This window comes from Trichosurus vulpecula, chromosome 1 (assembly GCF_011100635.1).
Source record: "Trichosurus vulpecula isolate mTriVul1 chromosome 1, mTriVul1.pri, whole genome shotgun sequence".
Taxonomy (NCBI): Eukaryota; Metazoa; Chordata; class Mammalia; order Diprotodontia; family Phalangeridae; genus Trichosurus; species Trichosurus vulpecula.
The window spans coordinates 58,744,007-58,758,930 of NC_050573.1; the positions used below are offsets into that span (position 1 = coordinate 58,744,007).

Consider the following 14,924-nt stretch of genomic DNA (forward strand, 5'->3'; position numbering starts at 1 on the left):
CAACTTTTTTGTCTTTAGATATTGGCACTATAATGAGAGTTGTGGAACTATCACCACTGAAAGGGTCGGTTTCATGGACTGGCAAGCCAGTTTCTTACTACCTGCATACTATTGATCGAACCATAGTAAGTATCACCCCTGAGACTTGTTAGTGGCTCACTTGGTCTCTTTTCTCTCACTTTTGCATTTTGAAGTTCTGGATAATCTCATTCCCGCTCAGCCTATTCCTGCCCATTACAAGAACATGAGCCCAATTGTGACAGAACAGATAGGACTGTCTCCTGTTGGAAATGCACTAGAATTGCTTATCAATAGCCCTTCTCTTCTAAATACTAAAAGTTGCCTACTTGCTTTTCTTTCTTTCTCATTTGTTCCATCTGTTCACTATTTATCAGTGTTAAATGGCAAATTCATGCTTTAATTTAATCTTCAATGTAGTCTGTTTTTGCCCTGTTCTTCGTTTTTACCCTACTCTTAGTGATTTCCTTTGACTGACCTGCTTTGTGTCCCAGCTCTTTTTCTATTGGAGAGGTGAGACTTCAGTTAAATTTAACGCACATTCTTAGAAGTATTTTGTATGTCTGATGGTGAAGAAGAGTAATCCCTGCCGTCAGGCACCTTGTAGTCTAGGATGTGGAGTGACATGTATGCCAGTTTTAGAGTAAACATGGTAACTCACCTAGTGATGGTCACAGTAGGAGTGTGAAATAGTGGAGGAGAAAGGAATTACTTCTGGTTGGGGGTGGGGGTTTGTAATCAGATGCAGCTTTATTCCAGTTGGTATTGGCCTCTTGATCCAAAAAGCTAATTGTGACTCCTTATCATAGAAAAAACTTCGTGATAGCAGGCAAATCTTGATTTGAGGGGTCACCAGAAATGAGTACTTAAAAATAATCGACTTTTTTTCCCCCTTTCAGCTTGAAAACTATTTTTCTAGTCTCAAAAATCCAAAACTCAGGGTAAGTTGTTTTTTTCTTTTGCATGATAGTCTTTTTCTTCTGTATATCAGTAAATAGTAATACTAGTTTATGTATGTATTGTTATGCAAATATCCATTGTTTAAAATTATTTCCTTTAGGAGATGGTGAAGCACAGGGTTAGGGGTGACTATTTGTTCTCACAAAGGGTGTCTTCAGTTTGCTAAAGTATTCACTAAACATTCTTTCAAGATATTAGCTTTTTAGAAACAGTTGTCTGATATTGGCTTCCAAGTGGTGGATCCCAGGGCTTTTCTCTACCCGTTGCCATCTCCTACCCTGCATTGTTGAGTAACATTTTCTCTACTTCAGAAGCCTCACTTAAAAGAATATTGGTGATTGTACGGCCAAGGGCAAGTCAGAGTGCCCCTGGAATCCTCAGTTACAGCGAAGTTGTTGATCTGTGAGAGAATTTTCTTTCACTGGGAATTTCCTACACAGATAAAGCCACAGGTCCAGATGCCAAAGAAACATCGAACACAAATTTGATATTGGAGAAGTTCAGGTTCTTCAGGACTCCAGTCAAAAATACATAACAGTCACATGGTTTCTATTCCATGACAGCATGCTTGTGTATATGTGCTTGGCTCTTCCTGTGGCTGAGGTTTGAGGCACAGTGTTGAGCAGTTGTCCATTCAGGCTATAACTCTTTGTGTAAAGTAAAATTGACCCTTGGCAATGACCACTGTGACATTCCCTCCTAGGAGGAGCAGGAGGCAGCTCGCCGCCGGCAGCAAAGAGAAAGCAAGAGCAACACGACGACTCCGACGAAGGTCCAAGAAAACAAGGGAACTGTCGCATTGGAGCCTCGAGCGGTAAATATCCGTCTGTCTGTCTCTGAACCCCCTTAACATTGTGCAGGACCTTGTTTTAAGAAAAATATTCTTATGGGCACAGTTCGGCAAGTTTCATTCTACCCTGTTTGTTTTCAGATGTCCTTGTTTTCAAATGTCCTTGAGAAAAAGTCTTTCTTTGAATTTAGAAGTGTCTCCAAGATGAGACCTAGTTGTTAGGGGGCCAGCTGCACTTGGAATCTGGAGGCTTGACTCTGAATACTACCTCAGGCTGGCTGTGTGTCCCTGGGCAAGTTATGACTGAAATTCTCTCAGCCTTAGTTTGCTCTTTGGAAAATAAGAATATTAATAGCCTTTACTCTCTACAGGATCATTTTGATGGTCAAATAGCAGCTATAAATTGATTTGTGAACCTTAAAAGCACTCTAGATATGTGAGCTCATCATCACCACCTCACTCATTCCTCCCTGGCAGAGGGGGCCTCAGGTTTGGCTGCTACATACCTGGATAGTCAATAAATAGCAAATGCTACTTGATTCCCTTTTTTAGATTTGAGGAAGAAAAATGAGACTAAATCAAGAAAGCCAGAAATGAATTTGCTCGTTAAAGTGACTCTGTACCTTTGGCTTTCTGTATTATCTATTTTAAAAAGTTTGAGGTGACATAGTTAATTCTGACCCAACTCAACCTGCTTTGTGGGAGCCTTGTTTATTGTACTTTTCTTTCTATTTGACCTACCCCCTCCCCAACCCCCCACTTTTCTTTAGGATTCTGGTGCTGAAGAAGATAAAAATGGGACGGCTGCTCTTAAAAAGCCATCTCCTTCCAAGCCTCGCAAAAAGAAGTTAAACAAAAAAGGAAGGAAGATGGCAGGAAGAAAACGTGGACGTCCCAAGAAAATGAGTGCTGCAAACCCTGAACGGAAACCCAAGAAGACTCCAACTGCACTGGAGCTTCTACATGCTCAGACTGTGTCCCAGGCAGCTGCATCCTCTCCTCAGGGTAAGGGTCTTGGGATCATCAGCATTGCCCAGGATTGTGGGATGACCTGTCTTGGCAAGCTGATAATGTAGACCAATAAATTGACCCCATGTTCATCAGCCACAGAAGCATGGAAAGCTTTTATTTGAGGGAAGTGGGGCAGGAAGGGAAGAGAAGGATCTTGTCCTTTTCAAAGGACATCCTTATTTCTGCTTTCCTGTTTCCATTTTCCACTAGAAACATTTTCTAGCAAATAATATGTATCTGAAACACAGTGGGGTCAGAAAGAACTGCGTACATGTTTATCTGTTGATCAGTGCTGGCTTTGAGACCCTGGACCCTTCATTTTCTCTTTTAGTGCCCAAAATAATTCAAACTATATACTTGACTAGCTTTTGCTTATCTGCTTGGCTAGGTGTTTTTTTTTTTAATCAGCTCCCTCAACCAATGACATTATGTTTCCCTTCCTAGCTAAGGTAGGGGACAGGGGAGAAGAGGAGAGAGAATATGGGAGAGAAGAGGAGTAGGAGGAAAAGGGAGAGTAGAAATGTTCCTTTTGTCTTTTTTAGTTCTTTTAGTATATCAAAGAAAATCTGAACCTAAGAATCCTAGGACCACTTAACCTCACTGCCACAGTTTCCTCATCCATAAAATAATCTATACTTCTACCACATGTGAAGTTGATGTCATAATAATGGAAAATGAGAAGTGGCAGTTCAGGTTTATTTATTTGGATGCTATGAGTACAATTCACCTCCACATTTACATGATAGGTAATTGGTCCATCCAAAAAACAAACAAAAAGCCCACAGGATAAAATTCAGTAGGGATTCTGACTTCTCCATTTTTTTTTTCAACCATGGAATATGTTGTTTTGTTTTCTCTACTTAGATGCATACAAGTCACCTCATAGTCCATATTATCAACTACCTCCTAAAGTACAACGGCATTCCTCCAACCAGCTATTGGCAACACCAACCCCACCTGCACTCCAGAAGCTATTAGGTAATGTCCCTTTTGTCTACAGATGCAGTAATAAAAATGCTTTTTTTTCTGTCACCTGGCCTATGCCTTCCAATATTGGTGTGAATCAGGCTACATTGGGTTCATACTTGGAGTTGAAGTCCTAGGTGGTTTAAAGGATTAGTAACCAGAGCCCAGAGCCTTCTGCTTTCAGGTTTCTAGTGTTTTCAGAGCAGGCTTGTTAAGATTGTCTGCTAAAGTAATTTGATAGTCATCCACTCTTAATTATTTTTCTTTAGGTAATATACTAGCTCCCATCTGTTGGAAAGTCTCTCAGGGGCCAAGGATTAGAGAAACATTGGCCCAAACAAGTTAAAATCTGTTTTTGCTCCACCCCTCCCTCAGCCTGTACTTTTAAGTGTCCCTTTCTGTATCCCTGGAATATAGTCTCTTGGTACTGTTTTCTAAAGAGCCTCCTGAGTTCTCCTTTCCTTTCATCTACATGGATATGGTCAGGTACTTCTTTTGTGAAAGGTAGCATACCAGTTCTAGTCAGTCTCATGGTTTCCAAGATGCCATTCCATCCCACTAAGTGGCATTATGAGAAATGTTCTCATTGCTACCTCAGTCTACCTGTTGACTCTCTCTCTTCCAAAATATTTCTGCAAAGATGACAACTGAAAGTTTCTTAGGTCAGAAAAATGTTTCAGTGATTTTAGAATGCCTATTCTCCATCTGATTCATGACCGTGGTGGAGCTAGTTGAACAGAATCTTTGCTTTAAAAAAAAAGTCTGTATTGTTATCTTGGTTAGCTCTTGTAATCTTTGAGAGTTAACCACTGTAACCCTTGAGATCTATCCCTTATAATAAAGAATAAAAAAGAAGATTAAGGAGAAATGTACCCAGAGATGAGACAAATGGCAGAGCAAGTGGCAAATAATCATGATAGGCCTGGAGGCCGAACTGGATCCTGATTTGGGCAAGGTGACTTCTGCTTTGGGGTCCTCGAAGCAAGAAGAAGGACTGCAGGAAATTGGAAGAGGCAGGTGGTATTAAAAGTGGATAAGTGAAAGGAGAGGGAATCTGGTGAGGAGCCCTCTACTGGCAGAAGGGTTGTATGCCTGCAATGGTAGATGAGTTCAATCTGGAATTAGTTGGTATATTGGAAGACTCCGTTTGCTGAGAGTTGTGCCTCCATGAACAACATCCTGCTACAGGAGAGGAAATCAGAGCTCTTAGGGGCAACTGCCACCCAGAAAGTTGGGCTGTAGATGAGTGATAGGAACTCAGAGCTAAAATGATGGTGCCGGTGGGAAAGAGAATGCCTTGGTGATACTGGGGTAGAATAGTACTGCATGATTTGGGACATTGTTTTTTCTACCATGGGATACTACTACTGTTCACCTTACTTGCCTTGTGATTTAATATTTTATGAGTGAGGTGTAATGGGAAAAAATGGGGCGATAATGGAATGACTTCTGTAAAGACAGTTTCTATAGCATTTGGTTAGAAGAGGATGTTTAAATCATATATTTTAAAAATTTAACTCCCCGAGGAACAGAAAAATATTAAAGAAGAATTTAGATCATTTATCAGTGAATACATTTTCAGAATACACAAGAATAGAAAAGCAGAGAAATTCTTAGAAAAAATCGAGTCAAAAAAAAATAGTCACTCAAAAACTCCCATAGGATTTAGAGGGCATAGACAGGAGTGGAGATTTTAAATTAGCCACTTATTTGAACAGGAGTGGAAAAGATAGGGGTGAAGAAGGTGGTGAGAAATAGATAACTAAATAAAACCCCAGAACTCTTGAGTTTTGGGTATTGGGGTAGGGGAAAGGACCCTTTGAATGAAACAAGTTGCATGGAATTATCCAACAAATAAACCCCAAACCTGAAATAACTTGATGTATATAATGTCATGATTCTTTTAGTTGGTGAGGCATGGTTAATGGTGACACTTGTTAAATTTGGCTTCTTCTTAGAACTAGCAAGGGGAATTTAAAGTTAGGTGATTAGAGATCTGACAAGTATTTGAATTCTGTTGGTGTCCAGCTTCCATTTTGATTCAGATTAGATCCTACTAAGATTAGGGAAGCACTGACCTGAAGGCAGTATTCAGTCATAGCCCAGTGGATTTAGAATCAGGGCACTTGGGTTTGAGCCCCAGCTTTGCCACTGACTCACAGGGTGACTGGTCAAGTCCCTTAACCTGTCTATGCCTGTTTTGTCCTATTTGAAAAAATAACTTACACTAAAATGGTAGGGATTTGTGTGTTATAGTAGGTGCTTACTTAATGAATGTTGGGTGGTTCATTTATCTTCCTTTGTAGAATCATTTAAGGTTCAGTACCTGCAGTTCCTGGCCTACATGAAAACCCCTCAGTACAAGGCAAACCTGCAGCAGTTGGTGGAGCAGGAGAAGGTGAGTGTGGCAGAATGTGGCCCAAAGCACCATCTTGTCCTTAAATGCAGCCTATTCTTGATATACCATTTCTGCATCTTTACCAGCTTCTAACATAGATCAGAAAAATGGCAAGGTAGAAGGTGTCCAAATAGAACAGAACTGAGAGTTATAAGGGACTTGACCTCCAGTTCAGGATATCTTGGTATGTTGTGGTCACTGTGATTACGTACAGCCTAAAAGGTACTTAGCCAGCCTCTACAGAATCCATTTTAAATATCGGCTGCTTTTTTTGAAATAGTGCTGATTTTTTGTTATATCCCCCTTTGCTCACCAGGTGTCATCAAACCTGGTTTAAACTATGTCCATGCGTAGAAGGCAAGAATACTGCCTTCCCCTCTTCCCACCTTTTAAAAATTAACTAGGGTACCTGTTTAACTTTTCCTCTTGTCAGTCTTTTCCTTGAGACAGAAGATGTACATCATTTCCATACTTGGAGCGCCAAAGTTGAGACCATTTCTGGAGACCTTCCCTTTATTGCCCTTCCTTCCTGCTTCTAGCTCATCTTGGCACCTTTGTTCTCTTTATGTCACCAGCTCTTACCATGGTATCCTGCACATGATTCATGTTTTTCAGTAAAATTTTAATCTTGGATATAAAATCCTGAAGTGCTTTTTGATTTGTCAGAGTCCAAATTTGATTTTTATTCAGAATTGAATATAAATTTTTTCTGGTTTGCCAACGTACACTTAGCTGTTTGTTTCTCCCACTTGACCAGAACAACCTATTTCCTGGCCACAGTAGACAATTCCCTTAATTTAATTCAAGCACTTATGGAGCTTGCTAGGCATTGTGGTAATAGACATCTCTTCTCCTTAAAGAGAGCAAAGTGATATTCCTTTTTATAAGAACAGCCTCTTATTGTGCTCTTAGGTTTTTCATGGGTCAGTATGAGAATGATATTTATCATCTATTGCTTATGAATTTAGCCATGATTCACAGTGGGAAAGAGTTCATAGAAATCAAGAGACAGTTCTAGGCTTTCATTGGGAACTTGAAGCTAGTTAATAGATGAAGCCCTGGGGTCATGATAGGAGAGAAGCAGTTTGAAGCTCCCCTAGCCCAGCCTTCTTTCTTCATCCTGTACTTGAGGAGAAATTGGGGCTTCTCCAGCGTCACCTAATTTGGCAACACAGCGGCAGGCCTGGCCTTAGGTAGAGACCCTACTTTTTCTCCTATTCCAGGCTGTCTTAAAATTTGCTTTCTATCTCATTTGGTCTCTTATGTTTTCTTAGCCTTAGCTCTCCCATCTTTTCTGATGCTGTATGCTTGTCTTGTTATGGATTTTGGCCCCTTCCTATTTCTTTTTGTACCCTTTCCTTGCAGGAAAAGAACACTCAGTTGTTAGGCACAGCCCAGCAGTTGTTCAGCCACTGTCAGGCTCAGAAAGAGGAGATCAAGAGATTGTTTCAACAGAAACTTGATGAGGTATGAGTACAGTTGGGTTGGAGTGCCCTCCCCTGGGGTCTTTGTGTTTGCATACTTTTGTTACAGGACAGAGAAAGGGCTGTGACTACATAATAGAGATATGTTGGGGGCTGTGTCCTGTTTCCATAAAAGCATAGACTCATCTATCTTAAGAAGTCACTTCCCTCTCCTGACCCCTCTCAGCTCTTGGGTAGAGCCTGTTGGTGGGCTGGCAGGTTTGGTGTTAGACTGCCACTGGCTCGGCTGTGAAATTCTCCTCTTTGTATGTAGACCCTTCAGCTCATAAAGGTGTTTGTGGGAAAATGAGCCCATCCCCTTGTGTAGTCAGTGTGTGCCAGAGTAAACTTTTACAAGTTGGCTTTGTGCGCTGCCCCAGGAAGTAGCCAGATGGCCGGAAGTTTCAGAGAGACAAATTCAGGCTGGATGTCAAGAAGAATTTGCTGACAATTTGAGGCTGTCCAGAAGCAGCAGAATTTTCAGCCTGTGTGGGTAGTAGGCCCCACATCTTTGGAATCCTGCAGGGAGAGCATCACGTACCACTTGGCTCATTCTTGGGGGTGGGCACGTATTGGCCTAGATGACGGATTCCTTTCAGCTCTCAGATTTCTTGATTCTTTGGTAAGTGGGGAAGGACTAGCTAGCCTTCATCATCATATACATATATGTGTATGGTAAATGTACTTTTTTCCAGTTGGGAGTTAAGGCTCTGACCTACAATGATCTGATACAAGCTCAGAAAGAGATCTCTGCTCACAACCAACAACTAAAAGAACAGACAAAGCAGCTAGAAAGTGATAACAGTGAACTCAGGAACCAAAGCTTGCAGCTGGTAAGGACATTTCCATAACTTAAGTGCCTACCAACCAAGAATTGAAAGATGCCATAAGCCCAATTTTGTGTATTTGACTGAAAACAAAAATTAAGTGAAAATCACTTTTCTTTTTACAAATGAATCTTGTTTGAGTTCAGCATTCCTCTAAGTTAGAAAGCTGGTTAGTATAATGATTTTTAAAATTAAACCATGTTTTAGTGATGAATTGTTTTGATATGCCTTTTGTTTCTTGGTAACCACTCACATTTAGTATTTTTCATTAAAATTTTTAAAATTTTAATCTGACAGATCAGATTTTCTTGAAGGAACATGTAACATTTCCGTTAATTTGCAATTTCTTTACAGTAAGTGAAAGTTATTTTTTTCTCGTCATCCGGACCCAGTGTTTATCACCTGTGTTTGATCCAAATTGGTTTATTCATTTACATAATCATAAGTCACCGTGTATATTCTCCTGGTTCTACTTTCCCCAGACTCTGCTTCTATTTAGAGCAACATGGGAACCCTTTGGAGTTCACATATTTGCAGTTTCTTACCATAAAGTAAATATTTCATTCATTTTTGAAACATAGCCGTTTCCCAGATTTTTTTCTATCATAAAAAGGGTGTGTTCTTTTTACTTTTAGTTTTTCTTCTTGGGATTAGGACGTAAACCCGGTAGTGGGATTGATGGGTCAAAAGTTACGGTTAAGTATCTTTTCTCTCATCATTAGGTACTGTTTTCTAGGATATAGTGACCTTAACATTAATAATAACACCAACAGTGTAATGTTCCTATTTTCACACAGCACATCCAACATTGGTATCTACAAACTATCTTTGGTATCTATAACTGTCTTTGCTTATGGGTGTGTATCAACTCTTTGGAAGAGTTGTGATGATGTGTGTCCTCACAGGACTTAACATTATCAGTTCCTTTTTTAAATCCTCCTTTCTCTGTTCATCCTGCTATTATAGCTGTCTTTTATTCAGGGGCTGACCATTTAGAAATGGCTGAAATATCACCACCTCTTTGATTGTATTAGTACCTACACAAGAAACAACTAGGAAGGAAAAAGAGAAAAGCAAAACAGGCCAGAGGTTTTCCCTCACCCCCAACAAATGGTTGAAGATGACAGAAGATGGGAGTCATCATGTCAATACGGGTGGGGTTGTAAAAGGCAGGCCCCCTATTCCAGTATTGTGGGAACCATTTGTATTAGCAAGGCAGTGAGCACAACATTGATGCTGATGTTGTGTTTATTGCCTTGCTAATACATCCTTCTACTAATCTAGTAACTAATTCTATGAGGAAGCTGTTCTGGTAGGAAGCATGTGCTGCTGATAGTCTTCCCTACTTCCCTTTCTGTGAGTACTTGCAAACCATCCCTTTAATAATGCATTTTGTAATGACTCAAAATTAGGACACTTGCCTGTATACCTAGGTCTTGGGAAGGATGCATCTTTTTTGTTCTCTACACTTTTTATATCCTAATTGTAACTCAGCAGCCACATCCATAAGTCATATCTAGACTTGAATTCATTGTGAGCAACTATGTTTTCTTCCTAAAGTCTCTCAATGCCTGTTTTAGTTTCATTTTAGCCACAGGTTCTTCTGTGCTTAATAGTTTTTCTCTGTCATGTAGGGGGGAGAATAATATTGGCGGTTAGCAGCAAGTGAGTCTTTATTTCTTTGGAAAAAAACCTTGGAATGTATTGGCATTTTCCACTTTATTATGGTATATTTTTTTAGAGAGAAGAAAAATAGAAGGGAATTTTGTAACCTTTGTGTTCTTACTAATCCTTCCGTAGCTTAAGGCTCGGTGTGAAGAACTGAAGCTGGATTGGTCTACTCTCTCACTGGAAAATTTGCTGAAGGAGAAGCAGGCACTGAAGAATCAAATTTCAGAGAAGCAAAAGCACTGTCTGGAACTTCAGGTAGGCATGGTAGCCAGGGAGGAGTGTAGCCTGTCAGTCAGACATTACTATGTGGTGTTAGTTGGCAGGAGCCTTCCTCATTGTCTAGGCAGTCCAACCACCTCAAGTGATGAAATGGACATCCGAAGGGTGTGTGGGCTTTCCTCAAGATTGCACAAGTAGTGTGAGGACCAGAACCGGGATTTGTGGCCAACTTCAGACATGTAACACAGGACAGAGTGACAGAGTATATATAGTGTGCGCAGCATGGAGTGATCAGGGCAACTCACCTACAAGTAGAAGTGGCTTTCATTGAATAGTGAGTATTGGGTGGCTCAGCGTGGTATCCTAGAGTCCTGTCACCGAATAGTTTGACTGTGGAACAATTAAGAAACTGCGTAATTCATTCTCTGAACATAAGCAGCGTTTGGAGTGCGTATGGATGTCAAAGTGAATTGAAGTCTTGATTTGTGGTTAGCTTGGCATTGTGTGCATTCTGTGACTCTAATAAGATTACTTCTCTCCAACCAGCCACCCCAGGTCTGAAGCATATACCACGTGTTCAGAGTTCTTAGCACACGTCTGGTTTTACTTTGTGGAGCAAATAATTCTGAAGTATCACTAGTGTTGCTAGTCTCATTTATTATGGGATCATACCTAGCTACTTGGCCTTATTTTCTAATTGGCATTTTGTTTTTGGCAAGAAAAGCAGGAAAGTTTACCCTCGTATATCTTTAGACACCTTTGCAGCCTGAAAGTCCCTTTGTCTAATCTAACTCACTGGCTCCTCCACATTTTTCTGCCTTTGGGAAGCACGGGGAGCAGCAGGTGGGCAGGGTAGGAGGGATCCACTATGTTGGTCAGCTTGCTTCCTGACACCGGCTGGCTTCCTGGCATTTTGTATCATTGGAATACTGTTAAAGCTCCTCAGGGCTTTTGAATGTATGGCTCAATAAATGGTAGTGGAATTGAATGCAATGTTTGTTCTTTGGTTTGGTTTTAATGTGGTTATAAATTTAGGCCTTTTTTAGTGATCAAGTTATAAAGCATGCTTTTGAGATATGCGAATTCTGTTTAATTATGAATCTGGAAGACTTGTCCTTACTATATTTCTGCTCACTGGGTGGCTGGAGCATAGTGGATAGAGCACTGTACTTGCTGACAGGAAGACACAAGTTTTGAATCCCATGTCAGACACTTACCTAGCTTGTCCAACCTTGGGCAAATAAACAAGCTTTCTTATCCTCAGATTTCCCCCTCTGTAAAAAAAGGATTATTATTCTAATAGGTAGCTCATTGGGCTCTTGGGAGGATCAAATGAGACGTTATCCGTGGAAGGAACATTTCAAACTTTATAAGCTATGGAAAAACAAACAATTAGTCATGTGATGGGCAAGTCACATATTCTTAGCTTTAGTTTTCTCATTTGTCAAGGAGGTAATACTCATGCAACTTACCTCAAAGGCATTGTCAGGAAAGCGCTTTATAAAACTGTTCAATTGTCTGAAATTTTGAATGGGCTTATTTTGCTTCTAATTGTATACATTTTTATTATTGATCATTTCAGGATTGAGATGAGCAAACATTGATAATAATGAATCAAACTTACTTGACTTAAAAGAAATGGAATATTTTCATAGCAAACGTTTTTCAAACTGTAATGTCATTTTTTAGTGTCCACGTAGCGTTTGTCTCATGTGGGGTATGGTCTGTATTTAGCCCTATGCTTTCTGCATAGCATATCAAATCTTTTATTTCAGGCCTTCAGCAAGATCGCTTTGCTCTAGCAGTTGCTACAGAGAAATGTCTTGGGGAGGCGGGTGGCGGGTAACCTGGTCGTCTGGGCACCGCCTTTCATCGTGTCTCCCTTGATCCTCTTTGTTGTAAAGATCAGCATTGTGGAGCTTGAGAAAAGCCAAAGGCAGCAAGAGCTACTGCAGCTGAAATCCTACGCACCGGCTGATGAGGCCCTGTCCGTCCACCTGCGAAGTAAAAGCAGCTTCAGCCGCGAGCTGGAGACTGACCCTGCCAGGTTCCAGCTGGAGCTCGAATGCTCCAAGTTGTCCTTGCCCCACATCAATAGCATGAGCCCCGAACTCTCTATGAATGGCCATGCAGCCTCCTATGAGATTCATAGTATGCTTAGCCGACCTTCTTCCAAACAAAACACTCCACAGTATCTGACCTCCCACCTGGACCAAGAAATAGTTCCTTGCACCCCCATTCATAACAACAGACAGAAGGCAGACAAACTGTCAAGCTTGTCCTTACCTGATTACACCAGGTATTCCCCTGCTAAGTTAGCCCTAAGGAGACACTTGAATCAGGATCATGTAGTCCATGGAAAAGCTACAACTAATGAAATACACCACAGGTGAGCAAAAATGCGTGTTATGGGTTGTCAGGGAGAGAATGGAAGAGGGGGAACAACGCATGGTGATTTAGGCTCCCTTTTAAGCATTTGTGCCTAGAGAATTCAAGAGTTAAGTTAACCATTCTTCCAGAGAACTTTGGATCATGTGAATCTTTCAGTAGACCTTGTCCTGCTTCCCTTACATACCTACTCTGTGCTTGTCACTGTGATAGACCTTGGGGATTCCAAGATGAAACAGCCCCTGACCTCAGGGTGTTTATAGTCTACTGGGGTGAAGTATAACCCAATTTGCAGGGGGAAGTTGACAAGTAGTTAACAAAGCAGTGTCTAGGGAGGGAGGGGGCTCAGGATCAGCCTCATGTAGGAGGGGCACTTGAACCAGACATGAACTTGGTGCCTCTTCATTCCAGAGCTGAACATGCAAAAGAGAATGGCCTGACATATCAGAGTCCTGGTATGTCAAATGGCCTAAAGCTGAGCCCTCAGGAAACTCGGCCTTCCTCCCCCTCGGCCTTACAGATTGCAGGAGAGAAGAGCAGTGACAAGGTGAGGATTTTTGAAGGGGTGAATGGATGTCAGCTTAGCATAGGTCATGGCTTCTAACAGAACGTTCTCCGTTGCTGAGGCTACGGTTCCATTTTGCTGGAGGAATAGTGCCCTTTGCTGCTGAGTGCCTGCCTGTCTGGTTTGCTTTTTTCCCAATAAAATTTTTTTAATAGCATTCGTTTTTATATCACATCCCTTACAAAAAAATAAAAAAGAAGGGGAAATAAGCCTAAGCCACACAACCAACACGTGTCAAGTTCTGTGCATTGTTCCACACTCATAGACTCCAAGCCCTGCGCAGAAGGCGTGGGAGATAGCTCTTCAGACCTCTTTTTTAGGGCCCAGCTTCGTCATTTATAATTTTGCCTCTTTCAGTTGTGCCAGTTTTGTTCTCATTTTTTCCATTACATTATTCTAGTCACTGTGTATGGTGTTTTCCTGATTTTGTTTACTTCTTTGCATCAGTCCACATCAGTCTGCCTGTGCATTTTGTGTGTTCTTCATGTTCATTTCTTGTGGTGCAGCAATACATACCACAGTTGTAGTTTTTCCCTAGTCAATGGGCATCTGCTTTGTTTCTGTTTCTTTGCTTTTATGCAGGGATATGTGTTTAGCAGTTTAATTTCTAGATCAAAGAGCATTATCCCGAATTTTTTCCCAGAATAGTTGGACCTATTGATAACTCTACTAGTAGCATGTTAGCGTGCCCATCTTTCCACAGCCCCTCTAACATTGATTATCCATACCTTTTGTCATCTTTGCTAACTTGCTGGGAATGAGGTGAAACCTCAGACCTGTTTTGATTTGCTTTTCTCTTGGCAGTGATTTGGAGCTTTCTTTTCTTAGCTGGAATTCTTTTGAGAATGTTTTGTTCATAGCTTTTTACCATTTATTTATTGGGGAATGGCTTTTTGTTTTATATTTGTGTTGCTTATATATCATAGGTTGTAGATCCTTCTCAGAGAAATTCTGAACTAATTGTGGTGCATGAGAGATGTTGGTCTAAACCTAATTTATTCCAGATCATTTTCTAGTTTTCTTAGCATTTCTTGTCAATAGAGAGTTCTTTCCTAGGCAATTTGTGTTTTCAGGTTAATTGTTCACTGGGTTTTTATTCAACTTTTGGATTCTTCCTGATGTGGTGTGTTCTACTATATTTTTCTATATTTTAAAAGTAGTTCTTATTGGGGAAATGTGCAAAGAAAAAAATTGAGGGAATAACTTCAACAAAGTACTAGGATATAAAATAAACTCACAAGAATTGACAGTGCTTCTATTTAGTGATAAGAAAATTCAGGAGGAAAAGAAAAAGGGAAATTCAGGTGAATAGTTAGAAAATGCATAAAACAACTTGGAGTAAAACTAACAAAGCACACTCATTCTTTAGGAATGCAATTACATGTTCTTTAAAGAAATAAATATCAAATTAAGTAAGTTGTAGAGTTCATTCACTGCTCGTGGCTCTCCAGTGCCGGTGCAACAAAAGTAACAATACCACCTAAATTAACTTAATCAGAGCTGATACTTTAGTGATCAGAGTGCCTAGAGCCGTGGTTCTCAAACTTTTAGGTCTCAAAAGCCCTGTTATGCCCTCTTCGAAGATAATTCAGGACCCCAAACAACTCTTATTTATGTGGATCCATCTATCAATATTTGCTATGTTATA

General features: G+C 40.5%; 1 protein-coding gene across 1 annotated transcript in view; it reads left to right on the forward strand.

The window, feature by feature from the left end:
* DOT1L (DOT1 like histone lysine methyltransferase) overlaps positions 1-14,924 on the forward strand; it is a 111,357-nt gene that overhangs the window by 72,194 nt on the left and 24,239 nt on the right. Inside the window, exons 11-21 of the mRNA XM_036769475.1 lie at positions 19-125; positions 918-959; positions 1,682-1,792; positions 2,539-2,773; positions 3,644-3,757; positions 6,052-6,143; positions 7,509-7,610; positions 8,302-8,439; positions 10,234-10,359; positions 12,228-12,712; positions 13,123-13,258. Coding sequence (XP_036625370.1) covers positions 19-125; positions 918-959; positions 1,682-1,792; positions 2,539-2,773; positions 3,644-3,757; positions 6,052-6,143; positions 7,509-7,610; positions 8,302-8,439; positions 10,234-10,359; positions 12,228-12,712; positions 13,123-13,258 — 1,688 coding nt within the window. The remainder of the gene's footprint in view (positions 1-18; positions 126-917; positions 960-1,681; positions 1,793-2,538; positions 2,774-3,643; positions 3,758-6,051; positions 6,144-7,508; positions 7,611-8,301; positions 8,440-10,233; positions 10,360-12,227; positions 12,713-13,122; positions 13,259-14,924) is intronic.